The sequence below is a fragment of the Hirsutella rhossiliensis genome (genome assembly GCF_020360975.1).
Source record: "Hirsutella rhossiliensis strain HR02 chromosome Unknown scaffold00002, whole genome shotgun sequence".
NCBI classification, from domain to species: Eukaryota; Fungi; Ascomycota; class Sordariomycetes; order Hypocreales; family Ophiocordycipitaceae; genus Hirsutella; species Hirsutella rhossiliensis.
The window spans coordinates 2,266,697-2,290,565 of record NW_025408668.1 but is presented as its reverse complement, the minus strand read 5'-3'; the positions used below and the strand labels follow the sequence as shown (position 1 = coordinate 2,290,565).

General features: G+C 60.3%; 5 protein-coding genes across 5 annotated transcripts; 3 read left to right on the top strand and 2 right to left on the bottom strand.

The window, feature by feature from the left end:
- Positions 1 to 75: 75 nt before the first annotated feature.
- Positions 76 to 2,818, top strand: HRG_01802 (fungal zn(2)-Cys(6) binuclear cluster domain-containing protein; the record flags this gene model as incomplete). The annotated part of the gene is made up of 9 exons (XM_044860273.1): positions 76 to 152; positions 222 to 262; positions 549 to 571; positions 784 to 801; positions 1,032 to 1,389; positions 1,611 to 1,827; positions 1,909 to 2,374; positions 2,459 to 2,655; positions 2,767 to 2,818. 9 exons carry the CDS (start codon positions 76 to 78, stop codon positions 2,816 to 2,818), a joined length of 1,449 nt encoding a protein of 482 aa, XP_044723906.1.
- Positions 2,819 to 3,230: 412 nt separating this feature from the next.
- On the top strand, positions 3,231 to 6,598 carry HRG_01801 (meiosis protein SPO22/ZIP4 like domain-containing protein; the record flags this gene model as incomplete). Its single annotated transcript, XM_044860272.1, has 7 exons — positions 3,231 to 3,291; positions 3,353 to 3,882; positions 3,936 to 4,679; positions 4,728 to 5,295; positions 5,350 to 5,913; positions 5,995 to 6,170; positions 6,368 to 6,598. 7 exons carry the CDS (start codon positions 3,231 to 3,233, stop codon positions 6,596 to 6,598), a joined length of 2,874 nt encoding a protein of 957 aa, XP_044723905.1.
- Positions 6,599 to 7,210: 612 nt separating this feature from the next.
- Positions 7,211 to 9,670, bottom strand: HRG_01800 (fungal specific transcription factor domain-containing protein; the record flags this gene model as incomplete). Its single annotated transcript, XM_044860271.1, has 3 exons — positions 7,211 to 9,316; positions 9,381 to 9,516; positions 9,600 to 9,670. 3 exons carry the CDS (start codon positions 9,668 to 9,670, stop codon positions 7,211 to 7,213), a joined length of 2,313 nt encoding a protein of 770 aa, XP_044723904.1.
- Positions 9,671 to 20,483: 10,813 nt separating this feature from the next.
- On the top strand, positions 20,484 to 20,908 carry HRG_01799 (phosphopantetheine attachment site domain-containing protein; the record flags this gene model as incomplete). The annotated part of the gene is made up of 2 exons (XM_044860270.1): positions 20,484 to 20,709; positions 20,772 to 20,908. 2 exons carry the CDS (start codon positions 20,484 to 20,486, stop codon positions 20,906 to 20,908), a joined length of 363 nt encoding a protein of 120 aa, XP_044723903.1.
- Positions 20,909 to 20,990: 82 nt separating this feature from the next.
- Positions 20,991 to 23,636, bottom strand: HRG_01798 (Heat-labile enterotoxin, A chain; the record flags this gene model as incomplete). The annotated part of the gene is made up of 1 exon (XM_044860269.1): positions 20,991 to 23,636. The coding sequence occupies one exon, from the start codon at positions 23,634 to 23,636 to the stop codon at positions 20,991 to 20,993; it is 2,646 nt and encodes an 881-aa protein (XP_044723902.1).
- Between the last annotated feature and the right edge of the window lie 233 nt (positions 23,637 to 23,869).

The window sequence follows — 23,869 nt, the reverse complement described above, 5'->3', positions numbered from 1 at the left end:
CTTGCGTAACGTCGGGAGAGACCCAATGGGAGGACAGCGCGCGGCATGAGTGACGGGAAAGCCAACGCCGCTGCCATGGCCAAGGACGCCGGCGCAAACGGCGACAAGGCCCCGGCTGCCAAGGAGCGCGACGACGACGCCGCTGGAGCAAAGCAAGAGCGACGAGGAGAGACGACGACGGGCGACCGTGGGGGTGACGGCGACGACGCGACCCGGGCCAGGTCGAGCAAGAGCCCAAGGAAGCGGCGCAAGGTCAACCACGGTACGCCGTCCGCTCCCCTTCTCTTCTTGTTACACTGCCCCCGGATGCTTGCTTCCATTGCCGGGAGAGTGAGAGAGACTGGAGACAGGAGGCCTTGGAGCACCTGGGGAGCGGATGCCTGCAGCTGGCCTATGCTCTCCACCTCCATACCATCTCTCCCGTCCACCCCCTGGCCTCTCTGGCAACCGGCTGCGGCATCCATCCCACACCTGGCCATAGATCGTGCGCTAACCTCTACGGCTGCCTGCCTTGTACTTGGCTTGCTCGCCTTGCCCCATATCTCCAGCCTGTGTCTACTGCAGGAGATCTGTAAGTCTACCCGAAAAACCAGGGCGCAATGGCGCCCCACGACGGCGGTAAAAGGCGCAAAGAGCGTGCGCCGCGGAAAACGGGAGGGCCAGGTGGGAGGTAGGGCGGCAGTGGGCGCAGGGACAGAGCAAGATTGCTTCCCACCGGCTTGCCCCCGGAGCAGACTTTGGGTGCACGTGGCTGACAGATCACCGTCTTTGTGCGCTTGACAGCATATGACTTGCGATCTTGTACGTGTTCGAGGCCCCCTGGATGGGAGGGAGGGCGGCGGACGTCGTGGCATCTGCAGACTGCAGTAGCTGTGACGCCGTTGCTCCCCGTCCACTCTCCTTCTCCCATCCATCCCCAACTTCCACCCCCCTCCCCCCTATCCCCTCACCCTCCTCACTCTTCCCCGTCTGCCCCCCCCCTCTCGAGCCCCGTATCGGAGACACAGGACTAGCTGACACGACGGCAAAAGGAGCGACCATGTACGAGGTGTATCAAGCGCAACATCGGCCACCTGTGCCACGACGAGCCGCGCGACGCCGACACAAAGAAGCTCAAGAACGGCAAGGCCGCTGCCACGGCAGCTGCCGAGGAATCGGACGCGCCGCCGCCGCCGCAGGCACTGCCAGACGTGGGACGCAACCCCATTGCCAGCACCATCATGGGGCCCCCGCCTGCCCTGGATGGCTCGAGGCGGCACTCGTCGAGGGGCTTTGGGGCCGCCGCCGTCTTGGGCCAGGGGGCTCCGCTGCCTCTTGTGCAACCGGCTGCGGCGACGGGCCTGCAAGCACACGGCCTGGCCAACAGTGCGAGCGCCAACGCGAATCAACGTACGTGTGGATGTTGTGTGAGAGGCCCAGGCCGCCATTCCTGACCCCCCTTCCCCCCCCTTCCAGCCCCGCGCCCCTTGTCCTCTCTTCCTACATCGTTGGCGGGAGATGGGGATTTGCTGGCTTGCTTCCCCCTGTCCTTTACCTCTGTTTCAGCATGTCTCTCCACTTGGAGCTGCTCAGCGAAGATGGCGTGGGATCGGGGACTGACGATCCGACAGTGACAGGCTTTTCGGACGCCTGGTTGACGGCTCAAAACTTCAACGACATGAGCAGCTACAACCCCAACTACATGGTTGCCCCCCACGTGTCTCACGAGTTCAACTTGCTCGACGACTTTCTGCACAGCGGGTTCCTGGACACAAACGGCCTGGCGCCGGACGAAAGCCCCCACAACGCAGCGCTCAGCAGAACGGGCCTGGCCGATCCGGCGCCCGGGTTCGGGGGCAGATTTCTCGGCCCGACGACGGGCTTCAACAACTCGCAGGGGCTCTCATCGATGCTGCCACCGCCACCCAGCGTCGACGGCAAGGAGCAGCCCAAAAAAGCCCGCTCCCCGTCGGACAAGACGCGTGAGTACTACCTCCAGGCCGCCGACCCCTCGGGCAACGACAACGCCGAGGAGCGCATGGCACGCGTGCTCCGGGCCAAGTCCGAGGCCGGGCTGCTCAAGCCCTTCAACTACATCAACGGCTACGCGCGGCTGGGCAAGTACCTCGACGGGCACATTGCGCCGTCGTCGAAGCAGAAGATTCTGCGGACGATTAACCACTTCCGGCCCAAGTTCCGCGAAAAGGCGCAGGGCCTGACGGACATGCAGCTGCTGTACGTGGAGATGTGGTTCGAGAAGAAGCTGATGGACTATGACCGCGTGTTTGCCAGCATGGCGGTGCCGGCGTGCTGTTGGCGGAGGACGGGGGAGATTTTCAGGGGGAACAAGGAAATGGCCGAATTGATCAAGGTGCCGGTGGATCAGCTGCGGGATGTGAGTGTTTCCCTGCCTGCCCCCGACACACATGGCTGTCTGGGCGTGGCTGGGGTCGCGGACGAGAGCTAAACTGCAGACCAGGGCAAGATTGCACTGCATCAGATCCTGACGGAGGAGTCCATGGTGCGCTACTGGGAAGAATTCGGCACCATCGCCTTTGACCCGGCGCACGAGACGCTGCTGACGGCGTGCTCACTCAAGAACCCGAGCGACGCGTCGGAGCACCCGATTGTCAAGTGTTGTTTTTCCTTTTCGATTCGGCGCGACGAGCATAAGCTGTGGGTTGCCTGCCCCCCTGGCTGCGAATCCTCATCCTCACCCTCATTCTCCCCGAGCACACAAAGGGTCTCTCTTTACGAGGAGTCACTGGCTGACGGCGAGAGTTGCAGGCCCGCCTTGATCGTGGGCAACTTTTTGCCGCATGATACCCCGCAGGATTGAGCGCGAGGCGTGTGAGGGCGGACGAAAAGGAGGCTCGGGTGAGAGAGCCGGGGCATGGGAGGACGTTGGGACGGGTAATGCCTGGAATAAATTCCATGGAGGGCTCTCACAAGCCCTCTGCAATATTGCGTCGTCGTGAAAGGGTCTGTTGATGGTAGCCGTTTGATACTACAACGGCTCACTCAATCGCCGGTCCTTGAGATGAATCATTTACATTGATAAAGGCCAATATCATATTTTGATGACGATTGAGTTGAAAGGGCCAGTTTGTGATGCTGGGAAGGAACTCCCGCTGGCAGCTGCTCGAATGTTCGCGACGGCCGGAATCTCACTTGTTCCGCCCTCACGTCAGACAGTCAGCGTTACCTGACCATGTCCAATCCCTGATGCAACTTGCAGAAGACGACTCATAATGGCTTCTGCTGACCCCATCGTCGTTGTTGGCCGAGAAAAGGCGATTCGCTCCATCATCGGTAAGCTCGGCGACTCACCTGCACAACCCTGCCGTCGCTCACGAAGCCTTCAATCTCCTAGGCTTCGCGGTCCATCTCGAGGCAGAACTTCCCGCGTCAAGAGACGGCGGCGCAGTCGACGTGCTGATCGCAGATCTGAGCCAGCATCTCCAGGCGATAGAGAACCTGTCACAGCAGCAGATCCCCCCGGGCGGCATGGCCAAGGACCTCGAAAGACAGGGAAGGGGCCTATGGAACCTGTGCATCCGGGTCAAGAGAGACAAGACCAATGACGCAGCGCCGCCGCGAGACAGGGCCAGGCTGCTGGTGTCGGCGAGGGTCTTTGCCTATCACATGCTCGCGCTGGGCCGACTGGCAAGGGGGCACCGCAGACATGAAGAGGCCGACGTCGTCTATCTCCTGAACCTGGCCCTGACGCTGGCGAGAATATGCTTGGGCGAATCCGAGTTGCGCTTCGCCAAGCTGGCGCTGCAAAAGGCCGCCGACTATGTGGAGCGACTGAAGCCGCTGGTCGGCGCAGATGGCCCCCTGGATCTCTCGGGGGCCAGGCAACGTCTCCAGGCCGACTATCTGACTTTGCGTGTGGCGCTGGTGAGTCTCCTTACTCGAGACACATGATGAGGCGTTCTGCTGCTGAGGGAGAGGACGAGTCGTGGAAAGAAGACCGCCTCGATGTCGCCGAGCACATGTACGGCAAGACGCACGCGCTTCGCAAGAGCCTCCCGGTGTCATCGGCCGAAGCCATGGCAGACACCTTGCAGCACATTGGCGCCGACTCGTCCTCCAAGGGAAACCATACCTTGGCTCTGCAATGGTTGAAGAGGGCACATGATCTCATCAACGGCCAAAGCTTGGAGCAACTTTCCGCGTACGGGCTGGAGCTCCGCCTGGCAATCTGCCACGGACGTGTCCAGAGCTTGCTTGCACTGGGATCTACAGAGAGCCTCCAAGAAGCGAGCAACCTCGTCGCCTACGTCGAGTCGGAAATCGGCGACAAGCCTGTGGTGCTGCACTGGCGGCTGGAGATACTCCAGAAGTCACCGGGCGAAGTTTTTGACGCGGAGGCTTGCACGAGCATCTTGCGCCGCATGATTCGCTGCTTTGACCACTCCGACGAAACGTTTCGCTTCCTGTTGCACCAGATAAAGGAGCTCAAAGACAGGAGCGAGCGTCTGGCGTGCGGGTTGCTCGATGAATTCACGAAGCTCCATGTGCTGCCGTCTGCCAACGTGACATGGATCAACGAAGTCGTGGTGAAACGGATCTGGATGGCGACGACGCAAACAGACGAAGAGGCATCGTTGAAGACCCTGCATGGCTTGATGGAAAATGCGCATGACGGTCTTTCGGGGCCGTTGAAACCGGATGCGGCTGGAGCCGTTCACTCGGTAAGTAGATAGGTGGCCGTTGAAGCCAAGACTGACCCCAAGAGGTAGCTCGTATGGAAGAAGGCAGAGGCCCTATTCGGCACCCAACAGTTTGCGACTGCGGATGCGTGGTGCGAGCTTGCGCTTCACCAACTGTTCGCCAGCGGCGGCGAAGCCAACGCGGGAAAGATTGGGAGAAAGCGGATTCTCTGCGCTCTCAGGCTCAACGACGCGGAGAGGGCCAAGGATGCCTATCACAGTATGCCCAAGGGCCCTCAAGAGGACGCACTGACGGGCTATCTCATGTTCAAGGTCTCTCTCCTGAGTTGGGACCATGAGCTGGGGTGCCAGAGCATCGCGCACCTCAGTAAGGTTTCGGACACGGCTCGAGGTCGAGACATACTGTACGCTTGCGTGCGAGAAGCGCAGCAGTTTGGCGACAAACTTTGCACCCTGGCGGCACTCAAAGCAGTGGCCGATAGCTGGGCCGTCGGAGGCCTCGTGTCAGACAGTCTTCCTGCTATCCTGCGATGCACGATACGTCTGATGCACATGACTGAGGAAGAAGAAGACGCCCGAGAGGCCCTGACCGAGAAGCCTGACTTTACGGAAGACATTTGTGAGGTTTTCAGCAAAGGTGTGCCGCGTGTGGTTTATCCCATCTCCCCCGTGCGTAGGCTGACGTCAACAGCGGCCGAGCATGCCAAACAGCATCCAAAGGACGATCAAGGCCACAGGGTGTTTACGGTCCCAGAACTACACTGGTTTCGAAAGAATGCCTACAATGTTGGTGCAACGAACTGCCACACCTGGCCGCTGCCTCACACTATCCGCGTCTTCAGCGCATGTCTGTCTTTCATTGACTGCTATCCCAAGGACATTCCGCAGGCGGACGCGGCGGAACTGGGGCTCATGGGCATGCGCTGCCACTTTGTCATCGGCGCGGCGTTGATCTCACTCGCGCGGGCCGAAGACAGGATGGATGAGCAACTGCAGCGGTACCTCGAGGCCAGACACCATATTACGGCGTTTGACGATCTGATGCAGGCTGGCGTTGGCACGAGCGACGAGGCGGTTGCCAAGGACGTGGCGGGTAAAATGGCAACGCTCTCTGTCTTTGACTTTGAGAGCGCCGTTTGCCTCAAAGGATGGGACGACTTGAGCCATATTGTCCGCAAGGCGAAGCCGTGCAAGGATGAAGCCATGTACAAGGCCATGGGGGATTGCCTTTTGAGGAGCCGCGCCCCTGGAAAAGGTCCGCCGAACCCCGCCGAACCCCCCCGTGCCAGGTCTGCAGAGCGTGTGATGCTGACGAGAAGGATCCGATATTTTCAAGTCATGTACGCGACCATGCGGCTCATCATCAACGAGATTTATGAGCTACAGGACTTTGACGGGGAGAAGCTGGCCAAGTACATTCGCTGCATGGTGCAGGCCATGCTGCCCCTCGACGACGCGCTCGCCCTCCAGCTTATCGACCAAGCGCTGCAGATTGCCCGTGAGGGCCACCAGGTAGGTGTCATTCTCTGTGCTTGCCTGCGAGCGACGAAGTAGTCCTCGCCACCCGCCCCCTCTTCACCGAGGCCTCTCTCTTCCTCTCCTACTTGTATCCTCCCCCACCACTACTGGGATATTCCAGTGCGAATCCGCCAGAGGAGAAACCCGCGAAGTCGGCCCTCGCTGAGACCCCCCTTCCCGAAACCTCACAGGTCGGCAGGCCCTTTCCGGGCGCGGAGCTCGAGTGGCTCGTCGCCACGGCCTTTAACCACGCCGTCGACTTTTACGCCCGCGCCGAGGAGCAGCCCTGCCACCGGTGGGCCCTCAAGGCCATGGCCCTCGCCGAGTACGCCGACGACGGCGGCTCGCTGGCGGTCCTGCTGCGTGACAGGTTTGCCAGGCTGCGGTTCGAGCAGGGTTCTGCTGCAGGTCGGACGGGGTGATGGTGGGGCCAAGGGGGAGAGAGGGGGGGTTGGCGTTGCGACTTGATGCCGAGAATCAACTGACAAGTTGACGAAATAGAAGTGAAAAGGGGGGGAGGGGGGAGGGGGAAAGGGGGGACCATGGTTGCTGCTACGTGTACGATGTGACATCGGAATTACACATCAGAGGTACGGCGACGGATTTTGAGCAGCACACAATTCGGGAATCCGCAGAGCCGAACTTGACTCGTCAGGTGCAAAGTCCTGGACGTCGATTGTTGCTCACCACGCCCAGTGTGGTGATAAAGCGTAGTAAAAGGCGAATTGTGTACCCGCCGACTGCAATAGTGAAGGTATATATATATAAGGAACAAAGGCATGCCCCCGGCGCCGTGGTATCTCCAAGCTCTGCCTTGCCCCTGTCCTGAAGCAGCAAAAGAAGAGACGCCCAAACCAAGACCCACGTGCGATCCAAATGCACCATGTTAAGTATCCAGGAACCCCTCCCAAAGATGCTGGGGGACCAACCGGCAAAAATAGCCGGGGGGGGAGCGAGGTCCATGTGAATGCGTGACAAAAAAGGAACAAGGGGGCCCAGCAGACACGGCTGTTACGCACGACGCTTGCTGCGCCTCATATAATGTTGGCGATGCTGATGCGGTCGGCGCCCCTCTTGACCGTCGGAGTGGCCGTCGGGCTCGGCACGACCCTGTGTTCGACTGCGTACCTCGGCGTGTCCGAGAACCTCTGGACCTCGACTGTCGAGACGGGGGACTCGCTCTTGACGGCCGGCGGGTGCTGAGGCGGGGGCGGCAGCGGGGTCGACCAGGCGGCTGACGGCGAGGCGAGGCTCCGCACCGCCGACTCGAGCCGGCCCCATCCGCCCCACTCCCTGCGCTCGTCCTCGGTCAGACCCGTCCTCATCTCGGAGCTGAAAAGGCCGTTCTCGCCCGCGCCGGCACCGGCGCCGACGACGGGCCCCGTCTTGAGCCGCGGCGACTCGAGCTCGGGCCCGGCCCAGACCCACGACAAGTGCGGCGAGGCTTGCTGGTCGGCTGACACGTACGCCAGAAGCTCCTCGTCCCTGGCCAGCGACACGAGGAGGGCCGCGGGGTCGACCGAGGCCCGGCGCGACAGATAGTTTGTGTGTTCGGCGCGCTTGGTCACTAACGTGGACACGAAAAAGGCCAGATAGCGCCCACAAGACAGCGTAACATCCCGCCGGGCGTCTATGGCCGCGAGCGCCCGGATGCAGGTGATGGCGTGGTCGAGATAGCCCGTCAGGAGCAAGAAGAGCGTGGACCGGAACACGTGGGCCGTCAGGAGCGCCGTCGCCCCGTCGGCCGGGGACTTGGTGCGGTTGACGAGCGACGCCGTTTCGAGAGCGACCTGGATGCAGTTCTCGACGGCGGCAAGGCGCGTATCCGGAGAGCAGCTGGGGGAAAGGTTATGTCGGTGGAGCAGGAGGCGGGCGTGGAAGAGGTAGGCCAAGGGCGCGAGGAAATGCGAAGCCAGGGCGACGGTGCTGGACGGGTCGCAGGCGGGCGGAAACGTGCTCAGGCACTTGTTGAAATGGGCATCCAAGGTCGACAGCTGCGCAGTCGAAAGAACGGAGGCGTCCATCGACTTAACCAGAGCCGTGTACGATCGGACCACGTGGATGACGGCAAGCAGAGAGTGCGTCAGCGGCTCGGCGCCGTTGGGGACTCGCATGCCATCCTCACGCAGATACTGGTCGTCCACCGCAGCCGGCAGAGACACGTCGCAGTCGGCATCGTCAATCAGACAGGGGCGGCCCATCTCGGTCGCCATGGTGCGATCCACTATGTAAATGGTCCACCACGTCCTGCGTCGCATCTCCCCCTCGACGACTGGCCACGACCCGGACTCTGCGTAGAGTCCCAGGTCTTGGCCCACCCGGACCGCATTGCCGAGCCAGCTCCAAGCGGCTGATTTCAGGTTCATCTCGCCGAGGCAGATGGTTATGAGGACCAGGGCCCGAGCGGTGTCGAGCGTGTGCTGGTTGTTCCAGGGGTCCATCATCTTGCGCGCGGATTCGAGGAGGTCGGCTGGGCGGTAAAAGGTGGCCGTCGTGGGAGGCTCGGGGCTAAAGAGACTGCCCATGGCGAGGACGGCGAAGAACAAGGACATCCACGCCGAGGAGACGCGTTGTGGATTCAACCTGTACAAGTCATCGACCATGGCCTGAAAGGTCGGCATGTGCAGAATAGGGAACATGGTGTGCGCAGAGTTGCAGTACGAATGCAACAACCGATCAACAACGGCATGGGGAGGCAGCTCAGGGGTAGGACAGTCGAACGTGGCCGGGGCCGGATGTCGATGCGGTGCCGGCGGCTTCCAGATGCCCTTGGAGAAGCCGCGCACGTTGGCCCTCGCCCGAGCCAGCTCGGGATTCGGTGCGTGGCGCCGACGCGGCTTGGGCTCAGACCCGATCGACGGCAGCTGGGACAGCTGCCTGTCTCCTGGCTCCATTTCCATGTCGACGGGCCCGTCCCTCTCCCCGAGCATGCGGCGGAGGTTCGCATTATCGCGCTTGACGCGCTCAATCTGCTTCTCCAGATCTTGGACTTGTTTGATCGACGACATCCTGCGGTTCGTCTCCTTGGTGAACTGGCATTTGACGTTGCGACTGGAGCACTCGGAACAGCTCGTCGTCTCTGTTGCGTCGCACTTGACCTTTCTCTCACGGCAAGCATCGCAGCTGGGATCCTTGCGACGCTGACGGTACGCTCTCTTCTGTCCCTGACTGCCGGGTGTCCCGGGCAGGTGGCCATGGCCAGACACTTGAGCGCTCATGACCGAATCCGTCGAAGCGAGCGACTCGCGACCCATTGCTGAACTCGACATTGATGCGTACGGCGGGAAGCTCTGGTTGACTGGAGGTAGGGACGGCATGCCAATCGGCTGAGGGCTCGACGCTGCGTTGGGCCTCGAGCTTGTGCCCAGCAGCCCTCCGAGGTACCGAGAGGGCGGCCTTGGCGAAGTAGCGGAGGAGACTGACGAGGAGTCGTATGACCTTGTGGATGGGTTGGGAGATCGAGCATATGGGTGGTGTGACGACTCGGCGGCCATGGCTAGGGAGGTTGTCGAGGAACTCGCTCAGGGTCCGTCAGTGTCGAATGGGCGGGGGCTAACAGCCACGAGGCAGCCACCTTTTGACTGGTCAATAGTCAATTCAACGGGCGTCTCGGCTGGGGGCTCTGCAGTCGGGGCTGTGAGCAGCCGTCCAAGAGTCGAGCGACGAGGCCGGCCGGGCACCTTTGGAGAGCAAATCAAACCCGTGACTGGAGACAGATCTCGCTTCCTCAGCCAGGCTCGTGTCGAAGACCAATCCAAAAGCAGAATCTGGTGGCTCTCCGGGCAGGGGCCAGTGGAAACCGGATCACGTCGATGGCCGTGTATCTGGTTGCTCCGCAGCCCTTGTGTTACTCCAGGCCGCTCCGTTTCGCGATATGAGCATGCGACTGCTGCGTCGGCTCTTTCTTCCCCGGCACTCTCCAGTCGACCAGGATACGAGATGGCGAGGGGATCAAAGGTTGGACGCGGGCCCGGCTCCGTTGTTGTTGACCAGCCTGCCAGAAAAGCGGGTGCTGCTTCGTCGAGCTCTCGACAGCTTTGGGGAGCTTGGCGACGCCCAAACGAACGAACGGTCCACGCCAGACACAGTCCGCCAGGCCTGCTGTCAGAGTCGATTATCAAGGCACGGGATGATATCGAGCTCAACGGTGGCAATCCAAGCCTGCGGACTCGAGTGCCGTGTCGGTGACGGCTTCGAGAACGATGGACGCTTGCACTTGGCAGGCAGCGGAGCGTGAGGAGCTCGGGCACGTACGGAGTGTGCCTTCTATATGGTTACCCGTCCGCCTCAGGCTATGGCAAGAGTACCGGAACACGGTGCTCGCTCGTCATCAGCTGGAAGTCTCCGCGCATTAAAGCAAGTTCGGGGATTATCGTTTGAACATATCGACAAGGGGGTGGTGGCATGGGGGGATAAAACGTCGACGGAACCCTGGACAGCTTGTCTGGGTGTATGTATGTACGAATCCGCATACCCAAGCCGCTAACGGGTTTCGACCAGAGCTGGGATCCCAGACTACAGTGTGTCGTTGCCATCAGCAGGAGGCAACCCAAATATCCCGGTCGCGACTCAATTCGGCCTGCCACTCTCTCTTGGGAGCCGTGGGGCGCGGCCGATGCCATGCTGCTGCCGCAGAGCGCATACATACACACACACTTACCTACGTACTCTATGTACAAGGGCGTGCGTCTGTGTTGGACGGAGGAGGCGACCCCTTGGCAGCGGGAAACCCAGGCGGGCGTACGGATGTTGCGAGCATAGGTGCCAAGCTGGTCGCCTTGGACCGGATGACGAGCGACACAGAGTACGTCGTCTAAGTTGTGTCCTCGCTTCGTACGGCAGGTCGTCGGCAGCAAACGTGGCCGGGCCCCGGTTCGCCGAGCCTAACACGACTTTTAAGCATCACGGCCCACAGTGCTAGAGCGCGGGCGAGCCAGCCGGGAGCAGAAGCTGGCCGGCCATGTACTGTACCCTGTACAAGGGACTGGACTGGGTGCTGCCTCTGAACCGATCATGCCAAGCTTTGCTCGGCATGTGGCTTCTGCTGGGGGGGAGGGGGGACGGGCACCCTAGACGCCAATCCTGGCATGATGTGCACGCAGACGCACGGTGCAGTAGTTTAGGTGCTTGTGGCAAGACTAGTAGTCGCTATCGCATCTCTCCCTCCGTGGCTCGCCCACGACAGTCGTCGACCGATGAAACTTGGCATTTCAGTAGAACGCATTATGCTCGCGTGGTTGACGATGCGCCAAGAGCTCCGGGATCAGTCTTGGTGGGAGTGGAGGCGATGGGAAGAGGATGCTGTTGGCTGCAGGATACATGCTCCTTCCTCTTGGGCGCCGTGCATCCGGGCTCAGAAACATGCCGTCTGGCCTTGCGGCTTGGGACGGGAGTCGATGACTTACGAGCAGGGACAGGGCCTGGACGAGAGGGTGAGACTGATGGCTCTCGTGGAGCCGGGTGTCGCCCAGACAGGGAGGCACACACCAGGCGTCGATCAACGGGTCGAGATAGCCACTGAGCGTGTAAGCCGGAGAGGTAGTTGGTACTCGATGTTGTAACGTGACGGGCCAACGGAGCGGGCGTGGTGGGTTTGGCTGGCCAAGATGATGGCCAGAGAGGCGCTAGGCCGGGCTGGCCTGGCCCGCCAAAGCCACAAGGCCCTACCGGATCTTTTCGCTTGCTCTTGGAACCAGACGCGCGGCGCCAGTAGCCGTTGACCCATGGGTGGGTGGTGAGCGAATCGGTTTCCAAGGACCACCACACGGTCTGAGGTCTTGCCCCGGGCTCCCGCTTGGGGTCGGTTGCGAAGGGACAGCGCCGCGACTGCAAGATACCGCCGCCAGAGCCGAAGAGCAGGCCGCAAGGAAAGTACTCGCAGCGAGGGGGAGGAGTGCCAAGGTCTGGAGTCTGTGCCCGCCCAAGTGGCGGACCGGGATGGCACCTCCTCGCCAATGGAGCGGCAGTATCCGTGAGGGAGGGAGGGTGACGAGTCTGAGAGCTGTGTGTGTATCGGGCGAGGGTGGAGAATTCGGTCTGGAGCCGAGCGAGCCGCCGGAACAAGGTCCCTTGCCCCAGGTGATCTCGATTGTCCCCTCGCCGGAGAGCAGCAGCAGCGGCAGGAGGAGGAGCAAGAGATGAGCAGCAGCAGCAGCACGACGCACGCCCTCCCCCCTGTGCGTGCACCGATACATCATGTATGTGTGCATGCATGCACGATGTCGAGTACCGCGCCAGCAGCAGTCCAATACCACCAAGTCTAGCGCCGAGTGCCTGACATATTACACAGCGTGTTGCGGCGCCCGGGGCCGTGGTGAGAAAAGTGGCGTGCCGGCCGGCTCCTCATGACTGCTGTCAACCGCTTGTCTCGTGGCCCATGTCTGATGATATTTTAGCCAGGCCGACGGCAAGGGCCGCAGGCGACGTCGCTGATCCAAGGTGCGTTGTCTGGTGCTAGCAGCAACGTGGGCTGAGAATGGCGCTGGAAGACGGGCCCCTTGCTTCGACTCGTCGACGGGCGGCGCCAGGAGGCGGCCAGTGAAACTGACGCTGCGTGTCCGTGGTTGCTCATTAATATCTGACGAGGAAATGACGGCTGTTGGGGACGGCCGGGCGGCGACGCAACGCAACGCAACGCGACGCAGGGCAGCGCGCAAGACGGGAGGGCATGGAGGGTTCCTGTGCCGTTCGGACGGGAGCTCGGACGGGAGCTCTAGCAGCGCCATGGAGCGTTGGATTTCGTCGTTATTGGTTTTCGTTGGCGGTGAAAGGCGCGTCGTCGTCGCCGGGCCGGATCGACCAGCACGGTTCAGATGGGGCGAAAGGGGGAGAGTGCCATGGCGAGGACACTTGGCGACAGAGATTCCCTCGCCGTCTCTCCCCTCCTTCCGGAGCTCCTCCTAACTTACAAGGCACCTTCCTGCCTTCTCGCGACGCATGGGGAGTTACCTCGAGTACGACCTTGGCTGGCTTAGTGATGGCTGTGGGGGGGTCGAGTACTGGCTACAGGCGGCTGCACCATGCCCGTCCCAGTGAAGCATGTGCCTCTACTTCGTACTCGGCACAGATTAGACGAGGAACGCCTCTGCCAGGCTCCGGAGCTGCCTCCACCTGCCAGCGGGTAATACTGTAAGGAACAAGTCTCGGATACCTCGGCAGGTCTGCGCAGTTGCACCCGACCGCAAGTGACAAGCACCTTGTCCTCGGTAGGGGACGGCAGGTGCTTCGCGCAGCCGGCAAAAAAGCCTCTTCTCTCCCAGCTGCTTCTCTTCCCGCTGCTGACGAGAGCGGCGCCGCCACGACGACTGCGTCGGAACCAGACAAGCTCTGTCTCTGTCTCTGCTTGCTTGCTTGCTAATCATCTGCTCAGCAACACGGCCCGTCGCGCTATATTTAGCTCCTCGTCTCATCGCCGCCTCCGGCAGCCGGTCATTGCTACGGCGCAGTGCATACTCATACATGTGCTTGTGCCACGGGGGAACCGACCGACGCAGCCGTTTCGTGCCCTCCTGCCCGTGGCCCGAGGGCGAGCCGTTGCAGCGCCGCGGAGCCCCAAGCACCCCAAGGGGGAAGGGGGAAGACGGAGGGGGGTGAGCACCAGACCCCCGACGACGCCGCAGTCGGTAAGCCAACCGAAGCTAGTGAATGACGGGTGGAGAGGAGACAAGACAAGAAAGATGAGATGTGAGAACAAGGATAACATGCATGTACAGTACAGTACTGTACGAAAGTCTGTGTGCTCGTATCTCGGAGCAGGCTTGTGCCGCTCACTCAGACCTCGAATGCGCTCCGACGCCACAGCCTCGCGGCAAAAGTCGAGCTGCAAAGGTGGCAGTGGCATGCTCTTGACAGCGGCTCGCCGGGATCGATCCTTCGGCGGCGTATATTCCCGCCAGCCGGCCGAGACCTCCCTAGCTCCTAAGCTCCATGACGGACTAGGTAGGGAAGAAGCGTTGTGGCGGAGTGCACAATCTTCCAAACGGGGTCCCCTTTTCGGAAGAGAGGGGGAGGGGAGTGGCTGCTCATCGCAGCAAGGTAATCAACTCTCATCTCCCAGAGCCGGACCTTAGCTAACGGGGCTTGTCCAGGGTTGCATACATGCCAGCAGAAATCGACTACGGCTTGCGGCTCGGAAAGGGAAGGTCAAAAGACAAGTCGAGCGATCACCCCGAGCGAGCCCGTTCTCGCGAATGAGGCCGTCAATCGACCTCACACTAGGCCCTGGTCCAAACACCGCCCCAGCGGCTGAGAGGGCGTTTTGGGGCCGACGGGCGCTCTAGGGTGACGGGTTGGTGGTCCGTGGTGCAATCCTCGCCTACCGTGCCAGTAAAGGCCAGCTTCCAGAATGTTGGCGAGCTTCCATGTGGTGCGGGTGGATGTGGCGTACAGTGTCCACTTCAACTGTGCAAGGTCCTCCGTTGAAGACCTTTGCCTTCAGGTTAAGGGTGTGTGGCCAATGGCCAACAAAATGCTAACCGTCTTGATCGCCGCAGCAGTCCGGTGCACCGCTCGAATCCGCTTCCCCATGGCCTTGGCAAAAGGAGAGAGGCCAGCAGCTCCGGGGAGCCGGTGCTCATTCTCCCCAACTTTCCCCTTTCCACGCTGGAGCATTCCATCGCCGAACTTCTCATCGCGAGTCAGGGGTCCTCCCTCAATGGCTCGCCGTGGGTTGTAGGAGCCATGTTCCCGGAGCAAGTCTCCTCGTGGCTTTGAGATCCGAACCCTTGGATCTCTTATGCATAAGAGAAACCTCTCGGTCTCGCGGAGCTGTCATGAGGCACCGCACAACGCATGGTCTAAGGGTCTCCGCCAATAACAACGGCGCGGTGACCTTCCGGGCCCTGTTCGGCACCATCAGCGTCCCCCAGTTGCTCCATACCCGGCTGGTGGTACAGAGAATCCTCACAGGTGGAGACAAGGGGGGAAACTGGAGCCGCCTCCCCATATTCGAATCGACCGCCATCTTTGGGTACCGAAACACGAGAGCGGAGTTGATCAAACACCAGGTTGGATCGCCCACCGCCATGACGTCTCTCGTAGACGGATGTGCAACATGGAATTATCTCCACGTGTGGGCTTGCCAGCATTCGCTAGATCAGCGGCCGTGCCAAGCTCAAGTACCATCATCAGCCGTTGCACTTGGCTTTCAGCGCAGGATTAGTGCATGAAGGAGCCGTTGCGACGCGAGGTACGTATTAGGTGCACTTGGCCGGTCGGCCAGGTTTCCGACTGGATTAGCTGCTCTGCAATAGCCGCCCTGAGCCCGTTCACGCATCTAGCATCAGTGGTCAACAGCGTGGACGTGTGCGAGCATGCTGGTGTTGCGATACCTAGGTAGAGCACCAGAGGACATCCCTGAAACCGTCAAGCCATCGGAATGGCCACCTATCAACTGCCGGCAGTCATTTCGGCCATGGGAGGCCCCTCGCCGGAGCTTGTTGCTGCTGCAACCACACAAAGCCGGGTCATTCGTTGCTGCTACACTCATCATGCGCCATGGCGCCCAATTGATGACTCCTCACATCCCGCTACGTCGCACACCATCGAACCGTGGACGCCAAGCTCTGGAACAATGCAGCCCGGGTGGTGGGCAGGTACTCTTCAGTGAGCACAGCTGGGACTGCGACCCTTCAACAGCGTCTAAAGACATGTAGATATGCCTGTTCTTGCCTGAAGCCTCGACGACGGGACTCATCTACACAGTCGAGGGTCCGGTGAGCGGGCGCGAAGGAACTGCATCATGGGCTTGTTGCCGACAAGCAGCATTTCAAGGCTCTGGCAACAACTTGACAGGATCGCGGACCGACGATGGCTATCTTGACTGCGCAGGCCGTCGGATCCGGCACGCGAAGCTTCCCGTTTGCTTTGGTGAAGAAAAGGGGGCGTCGGGCACAATCGGTGGCGTCATTCAACAATGCGCCGCCTCTTTTGTCGCCGGGCCGGGCCCATGACCCGCAGCATCGAGGACCTCGTCCCGTGCGGCAGCCACGGCACTGCGATATAGAGCGTCAAGCTCAGACCCATGAGGCGCCCGTTGCTGCTGGTCATTCGGGCGACTCGTCGCAATGGCGTGGGCGCCGCTCCAAGTCCGAGCCTGTCACAAACGGCAAGGTAAGCTTTCCTTTCCCCTTGCCATCCCGCAATTCGGAATACCGCCGCCTCTCGCCTGCTGCCGGCCACAGCCCTCATGCGCGTGTGTGAAGCCAGTTGCCGACCCAGCCGTCCGGCTAGTCCGCATTTCGAGTATGTACATGCATCTACACCCGTGACAGGTAGGTATTGCTCATTGATTCACCAGTGTCTACAACCTCGGAGACCACTCTTTGCTTGTCTCCTGCTCCTTCTCTTCTCTGTCCAGGAGGCTAAGGCTCTCTGAAATGAAAGACCGGCGGCGTCACTCCAGCTGCCTGCCAGACCTCGGGAAATGTAGCATTGAGGCTACAAATCACTCATTTCCCCCGCCAAACAACTCACAGCACATGGGGGCACGGCTGAGTTGATGGCTGAAAGGGTCAAGCTTCCCCTTATGGTTACGGCACAGGGGTTTTGAAATGGCACCCTCTTACATGTACGCCTGCGCATCAGACGGGAGCACACACAGTGTTGCGTGTTTGTACATACGGGACATTCGGAACAAGGCCTCGTACGGCGGCGCATCATGGCTTGCACGAGCTGGCAGGACGACGAGCGAGTGGAAGGCATGCCGATGCACAACAGGAAATGGATCCAGAGACGACGCTGCATGGTAATATGGAGAAGGCTGCGGGGCCGTGGACAGGGCTCGGGGGCGAAAGCGTCCGAGACGTGGTGCCAACAAGCCCTGGGCTGGGTCGGAGAGAGAGGCTTGGCTTCCTGACCTTGGCGGCGGACCCCCTCCCCCCCCCCGGGTCCCGGCCACGGACGAGACAGCCAACAGCCAGAAGCGGGCTTCCGAAGAAGGGGTGAAACAGGACCTCGATGTCAGCTCGGGTCCGTCGGCGCCTCCACCGTTCGGAACTCGCGTTGGTTTTGTTCGAGGGCATGGCATGCCTGTGCCTACCAGGTATCGCGTACATGTACGGCACACTGTAGATACCATGGAGTCACACTTACAACCAGTAGCTTGGAGCCGTCTCCTTCTCTGTGGATGATGGATGGCCTCCGCATCTTGGCTTTTCCCAGCTCTTCAGCAAGTGCGGCGCACGCTCTTTTCCTTTTGCGTTCTTTTTCCATCGACCGTTCTGCGTGCACGGCAGGGGAGAAAGTTGGCGGCGCCCAGTCTGGGCCACGCATGGCTTGACTGACGTATAGGCGCCAAGCATTTGCCTGGTGGGCATTCGTATCGCCAAGAATGAAGACCCCGATCATATATGTACATGCACGGTACGGAGTTCAGGTTGGGGATGAGCTGTTCCGTCTGCCTCTGCCAATCGTACAGTAGGTACGGTGGGCACCCTTGCGCCCATTCCATGATGCAGGCGTGCATAGGCATGTGCCTACATACATGCATGGGTGCATTCGGGACATGCATGCTCCTGCTCCCAGTTGTCGGTGGTCAGTGGGCTAAAGGAGAACGAGGGACTGATTATTTCTGCAACTTGACGTGAGCAAGAATCATCTCGGCTTACTCATATTTCGCTAATGGGAAATAGGCGCTGTGTCAGCCCACAGGTAGGGGAGGGAGAGATTAAACTACGATGTCTGGGTACGGACGGAGTGCTTCGTATTCCTAACGGTCAGTCATGGGAGAGCCTCAACAAGCGTGGTGGGGACGAGGATGCGGAGGTCGGCCCCCCTCCCCCCCCCTCTTTCTTCTTCTTCTTCTGCCCCTTTCTTTTTCCATCTGGTAGGGCATGTGCTGTTGTCGCCGGAGCACATGGCCAACGGCTGCCTGAGACAAGAAACAAGGGGGTCGACTGCAGCCAGGCTCCCATGAGCAAGCAAGCAAATGGATTGAGGCAACTTTCCGCTGCCCGTGGCGGAGCATCAGCCTTTACACAGTCTCGGCTCAAGGAAAGGCGAGTTGCTCACACGGATGAAAAAGGGCGGCCAACAAGCACTCATCCACTCGTGCCCCCTTTCCACGGCCAGACTCGCCACACGGCCCGGTCCTTGTCAGTCAGCGAAGCTGATTGATGGACCGGACCGTAGCGCGCGCGTGTGACGGAGCAAAGGAATAAGGGGACCCAACAAAGAAGTAATAATTCGGCCCTAGGATTTCTTACCCTCCCTCCCCCCCGCCCCCCCCCCCTTTCTCCAGGTGGGCCCCGGGGCTCGGCCAAGAAAATGTGGGCGTTGCGTCCCGTCCCGAATGCTGGGAACCGACTGCCCCATCCCGATGAAATTCCCTCAGTCGTGATGGCTCAGGGGTGGGTAGGAAGGCAATCTTCCCCAAGAAATAGAGAGGAGGGAGGATTGGGAGACGAAAAAAGAGAAGGCGCTGTGCAACCCCCACCCACATCTTTACGCCTCCTTGACAGAGAAAAAAAAGGAAAGCTAACGAAAATGGAAAAAGAAAGGAAGAGTGCAAGCGGGAGCACGCGGATGATAGCAGGGGGTGGGCTGGAGGGTGCCGGAGCTCGGGAAGAAAAGCAGAACCCCCCCTTTTCCAGGTTATCCAAGGAAACTAGGACGAATATCAAAGTGACCTGACTTACAGTACCAAGAAACATCCACACATATCACAGTATGTAACGCACTTGCATCGGCTACGCCAGCCGTGCGGAGAACGGACAGCCGTTCCCCGATGCCCCCGTCGTCGCCGTTGCGCTCGTTCCTCTGCTCGAGCCTCGGGGGGGGCCCTGCTTGTTGGTCAAGCTGCCGTACTGTGTCGTGATGAGTGCTTGTACAGAGGAAAAGACCAAGAGAGAGGCTGACGGAGTTCTGTTGGCTATAACATTTTCCTCCCCTTTATTTTAACATGCAGCAGAAGCCTTTCACACTTCCCATCATTTTACCACAACACAACGGAGAAGCTGCTATATGTCACGCCATCACCAAGCAACCAAGCTCATGTGAACCCATTGCATGATTCTATCGATACAGCCCTCGATTTGCTCCTGCTATTGGTCGCGGGCATTATAATCCGGGTTCTCTCCGATTCGAGGGGGACCACCGGGTATTGAGCAGGGTGCACGAGGAAGCCCGCGTTTCAACAGATGAGCTGCTGGCCGACGGCATTCCCCAGGCTGGACAATTCCGAGAACAATGGGGAACTCGACTTCCTGCGAAAGGCCGGCTTCATCGACTAGCCGCAGCTTGTCCATGCGCTGCACTTCTTCCCATAAAGGGTGCTTCTTAAGGTGGTCGTAGATGTTGGATAGATTGGCGGTGGGAGGACGAGGAATTACTGACCCGGTCACCCTCGGCGCTTTCAATAGGACGGTAATCAGCCCTGACGGCAGCTAAATCCATAAACGTAGGTCCGGTCGTGACGATGAAGCTGCGTGCACAGTTGAACAGGGGGAGTTTGGGAGCCGGATGGCACAAGACGACGGCTACGCGTCTCGATCGGTCAATTTCCTCGATTCAAGACAGAGAGCGCAGCATGGTCTCAAGTCTTCCCTTACCACCAGTGCGGCCAACTGCCTTGCCAAAGGTATGCGTAAGGATGGCGACCTGATCCGCCAAGCCCCAATGACGCACAAGACCTGAGCCCTTGGGCCTGTATAAGCCGTTTGAATGAGCCTCGTCAACCACCTAGATGACATCTGCACCGGGCAGGATCGTTGTGTTGGAATTTCCCGCCGTCTTCCCAGACCTCGCGACTTTGATCGTGCGAGGCGAATCTCCGAACATCAATGCCTGCAGAGCTGTGCTGGAAAATGGCCCGCCGGTCGACCGGTGAACGGACATGGACCTGCCGCGTGCTCCATTTTGGCCATGAAGGTGTGGAAAGGGGTTGTCCACCCGTCGGCGTGCTACTCAACCAACAGTTGCATATGTCCTGGACGGCTCTTCTTGACCAGTTGATGGGCAAAAAGGAGGCGAGCTCTTTCTCGGGGGAGCCGGCCTCTCCCGGGTCATCTCCGTAAACCGGAACAAACGCGGAGAGCCTTTATCACCATGCTGGAGACCCATTGTACAGGGACACGACTGGAGACGCAGTCTGGGTCTCTCGCAAGGACCGCAAGGTCAGTCGAGTCTCTTTGGACGTCGTTGAGGCGGAACTGCTCCCTACGGGACTGATCAATGCTCTCATTGCGATGAGGGTGGACCCCCCAGGCTCACACTCATCGCTGCTGGTAGCTTGCGTTACATATTCGTCCATGACCAGCAGTAACAATGCTCTTCTCGCAAAGGCAAAGGCAAAGGCGCGGCTTCCAAGCTATGCGAGTCCGAGTAATCGTCCTTATTGCAGAGGATGGTATTCATCGCAAGACTGATTTCTTCGCCCTGGTTGCAACGTCTCTGCAGGTGACGTCTCTCATCGCCGGCATACGCGACGTGTTTGAAATCCTGGTGCCCGTCCGTGTGATATACGAGGTCTCGGACCTGGCTGGTCTTGCCGCAGCCATTGGCAAACACAAGCGCCAAGATCCAGTCCATCATCAGAGTATCAGAGATATGCTACGCACCGAGGTCGCTGCTCTTGTAGAGAACATTTCGGTTCCTGAGACGTCACCCAGGAGATGATGGGTCTAGAGAAGTCAGCCTTTCACGAGCTGGTCGACCGGAAAGGCGTCATCCACCATCTGGGAGCCCAAGTCAACTACAACGAGTCCACACTGGCAGCCGAGACGCAAATGTCCTAGGCACGTTTCACGCTCTCCAACTAGCGTTTGTATTTTCCATCATCTACTAGATCGTCGACCAAATCCATGGCTTTCGTGACTCTCACGCTTGCTTCGCTTGCTTGGCCAGCCAGGCTTGGAAGCGCTCCTCGACACATTCCTTGCCCAGGTGTCCAAGGGGCAAGTTCCCTCTATTGGCAAGCACCTCTTTGGGGGGCAACCTGTTCAACTTGCCTTGGATACACTCAGTCGTCTGCCCGTTGTTGTAGCCGTTGGTCTTGTCTCGGTAAAACTTGGTGCGTTGTTCTTTCGCGATGGTTGACGTGGGAGAGAAAAGCTGCTGCGTAGCCAGAATCTTGGCCACAAGTGCTTGAGCCCGTTGATCCCCCCTCCCAACCCCGGCCTGCACGATGGAGTCGGTAAGGCCCAGAACAAGGCCCATTATGTAGGGATGGGAAGGGCGATTGGTGACGGGCAGAGGAGAAACCGCCGGCAGGGTGACCCAGGGAATGGCAGACTCGGGGAGATAGAGCTTATACTGCTCGTAGGCATACGCCACCTTGAACTCGTCGTATATCCTCCCGAACTTGATGGCCGTGAGCAGCGACAGGCCGTCAAAGACCTTGTTGGAGTTGACGGCGTCAAAGTCTTTGATGCGAGCATCGTCGTACTTGCCCTCGAGGAACAGGGCAACACGCAGCGCGTTCCGGATGCAGAGCTCGTCGATGGACGACTGCTGCCACTTCGGCCACTGCTCCGCCAGGTAGGCCTGCGGCGAGAGCACCCGCGGGTCGACGCGGCCGGCCAGGGCCTTGGACTGGCCGACGACGTAGGCGACGTCGAGGCGGGCGGGGATGCGGATGGGCTGCTCGCGCAGGTAGGCGGCGATGTCGTCCATGCGCGGACGGGCGTCGCGGTACGGGTCGCTGCCCACCGGGGCGCCGCTGATGGTGCCGGCGATGTCGTCCCAGGTGGCCCCGGCCGGGTAGCGCTGGATGTTCTTGAAGGACGTCACCTCGGTGATCAGGTCGTTGTTGTAGTTGTCGGCCGTCACCTTGAGCGACTCGTAGGCGTTGTCCCGCAGCAGCGCCGGGAGGCCGACGAGGTAGCTGCGATGGCGGCTGCTGACGTTGGCCTGGATGAGGTCCCGGATGCCCTGCATCGACGCCTCGAGGCCGCGCCGGATCTCCGTCTGCTCCTGGCCCGTCTTGGCCTCCTCGATGGCGCGGGCGCCCGTGGCGTTGAGGACGCCCAGCGTCTGCGCGCCGTGGGACAGGACGGCGGCGGCCTCGATGGCCAGGCCGCTCTCCAGCTTGGTGGCGAAGCCGTCGCCCTTCTCGTAGTAATACTTGTCCGAGTACAGGTACTTGTAGATGCTGTTCCTGGTGAAGTCGAGCCACGTCTGGTCGCGCGTCTGGCGCGTCGCCTCCTTGGTCGGCAGCTCCGGCGGCGGCTTGAAGGCCTGGACCATGGCGCGCACAATGTGGACGGCGATGCCGAGCGGCGCCGTGGCCCCGCCGAGGATCAGGGCGTCGCCGAGGAAGCACAATGCCGTGTCGACCGTGTCGATGTGGTCCGGCGCCTTGGCCAGCGCCTGCGTGGCACAGCCCACGAGCGGCACGATGGACGTGACGGCCGCGAGGCGGTCCAGGGCCGTCGTGTTGGCCACAAAGGCCAGCACGACGCCCGGCGCCCACAGCACGGCGCCGAGGAAGACGCCGCCCCCGAGCTTGGACGTGATGCCCTTGCCGAGGGCCCCGGGGCGCAGAGCCGGCGCCTTGGGCCCGAGGCGCTTGTAGCCCAGCGCCTTGGTGCGCACGTCGGACAGGGACATCTTCCATCGCTCCTGGGCCACGGGCGCCACCTTGTACGCGACCATGAGCTCGGTGAAGTCGCGTTCCGACGCCGTCTCGGCCGCGAGCGCCACCTCCTGCTCCTTGGCCGTCGGCGGCCGTTCTGGGTCGTCTGTAGGAGGCTGTCCGTTTGTTGGAGGGCCTTCCTTTGCCGGGGGCTCCCCCTTTTCCGGGGGCTCCCCCTTTCCCGGGGGCTCCTCCTTTGCCGGGGGCTGTGGCTCCGTGGGCGTCAAACCGTCGCAAAGGCCGCCCCCTCTCTTGCGCAGCATGCCGTCCCTCTTGCTCGCTATGCCACAGACCTCCTTCCTGATCGACTTGCTGGAGTCGTCCGCAAACGTCTTCACCGCTTGCTGGAGAGACTCTTGAAGATCTTTAATCGCTGGCTTGTAGTATTTGCTCCAGGGTTCGATATCCCATGCCTCAAACTTCTCACCCGTAGAAGGAGACCCTGGCGGGTTTGATTTGTACGGAGGAAACCCGGCGAGTTCCGGACGCGGACCGCTGTGCTGCAAGTTGTCGAATTTGGGATTGTAATCCGGATTCTTAACGAAAAGCCCAGCGGGTTCCTCGCCCTTTGCTACCTTCCCGGCAAGACTCGGGTCCTTTAGGAAGTCGGCTGTTCGGAAATAGCCTTTGACCTGCTCTGTGGGAATTCCTTCGAAAGCGGAATACTCAATTTGGTCATCGTAGCCGTTGGGTATGAACTTTTGGTCCTCAATGAAATTTCCGTCTGGCCCTCTGTTTGCAAGGCTCCCGTGTGTGTCGATGACGTTCGGAGCGTCTTGTATTTTCCAGACAACGTGGTCGTCCTGACCTTCTCGAATCCATATATGACTGGGTCTTCCATCTTCATTGATGGCAGAAAACTCAATCCCCTTCTCCACGCTTTTAGTCATTGAAACGTATCGTGTAGTCTCCTTCGTCTGGCCAGTGACATGTTCATATAGGCTAGTGCCCTTGTATTCATCAGAGGGGTGGTCGTAAGCATACGGCGACTTCTCCTTGGGGTTATAATTTCGCGGCCAAATGCCTTTGCTTTTCTTGAATTGATCGAAGGGAGTCATAACTTTCCCCTCGAGCTCAAACGATCTCTCGGCACGCAAGGCAAAACCCTTTGTTTGTGGAAGCC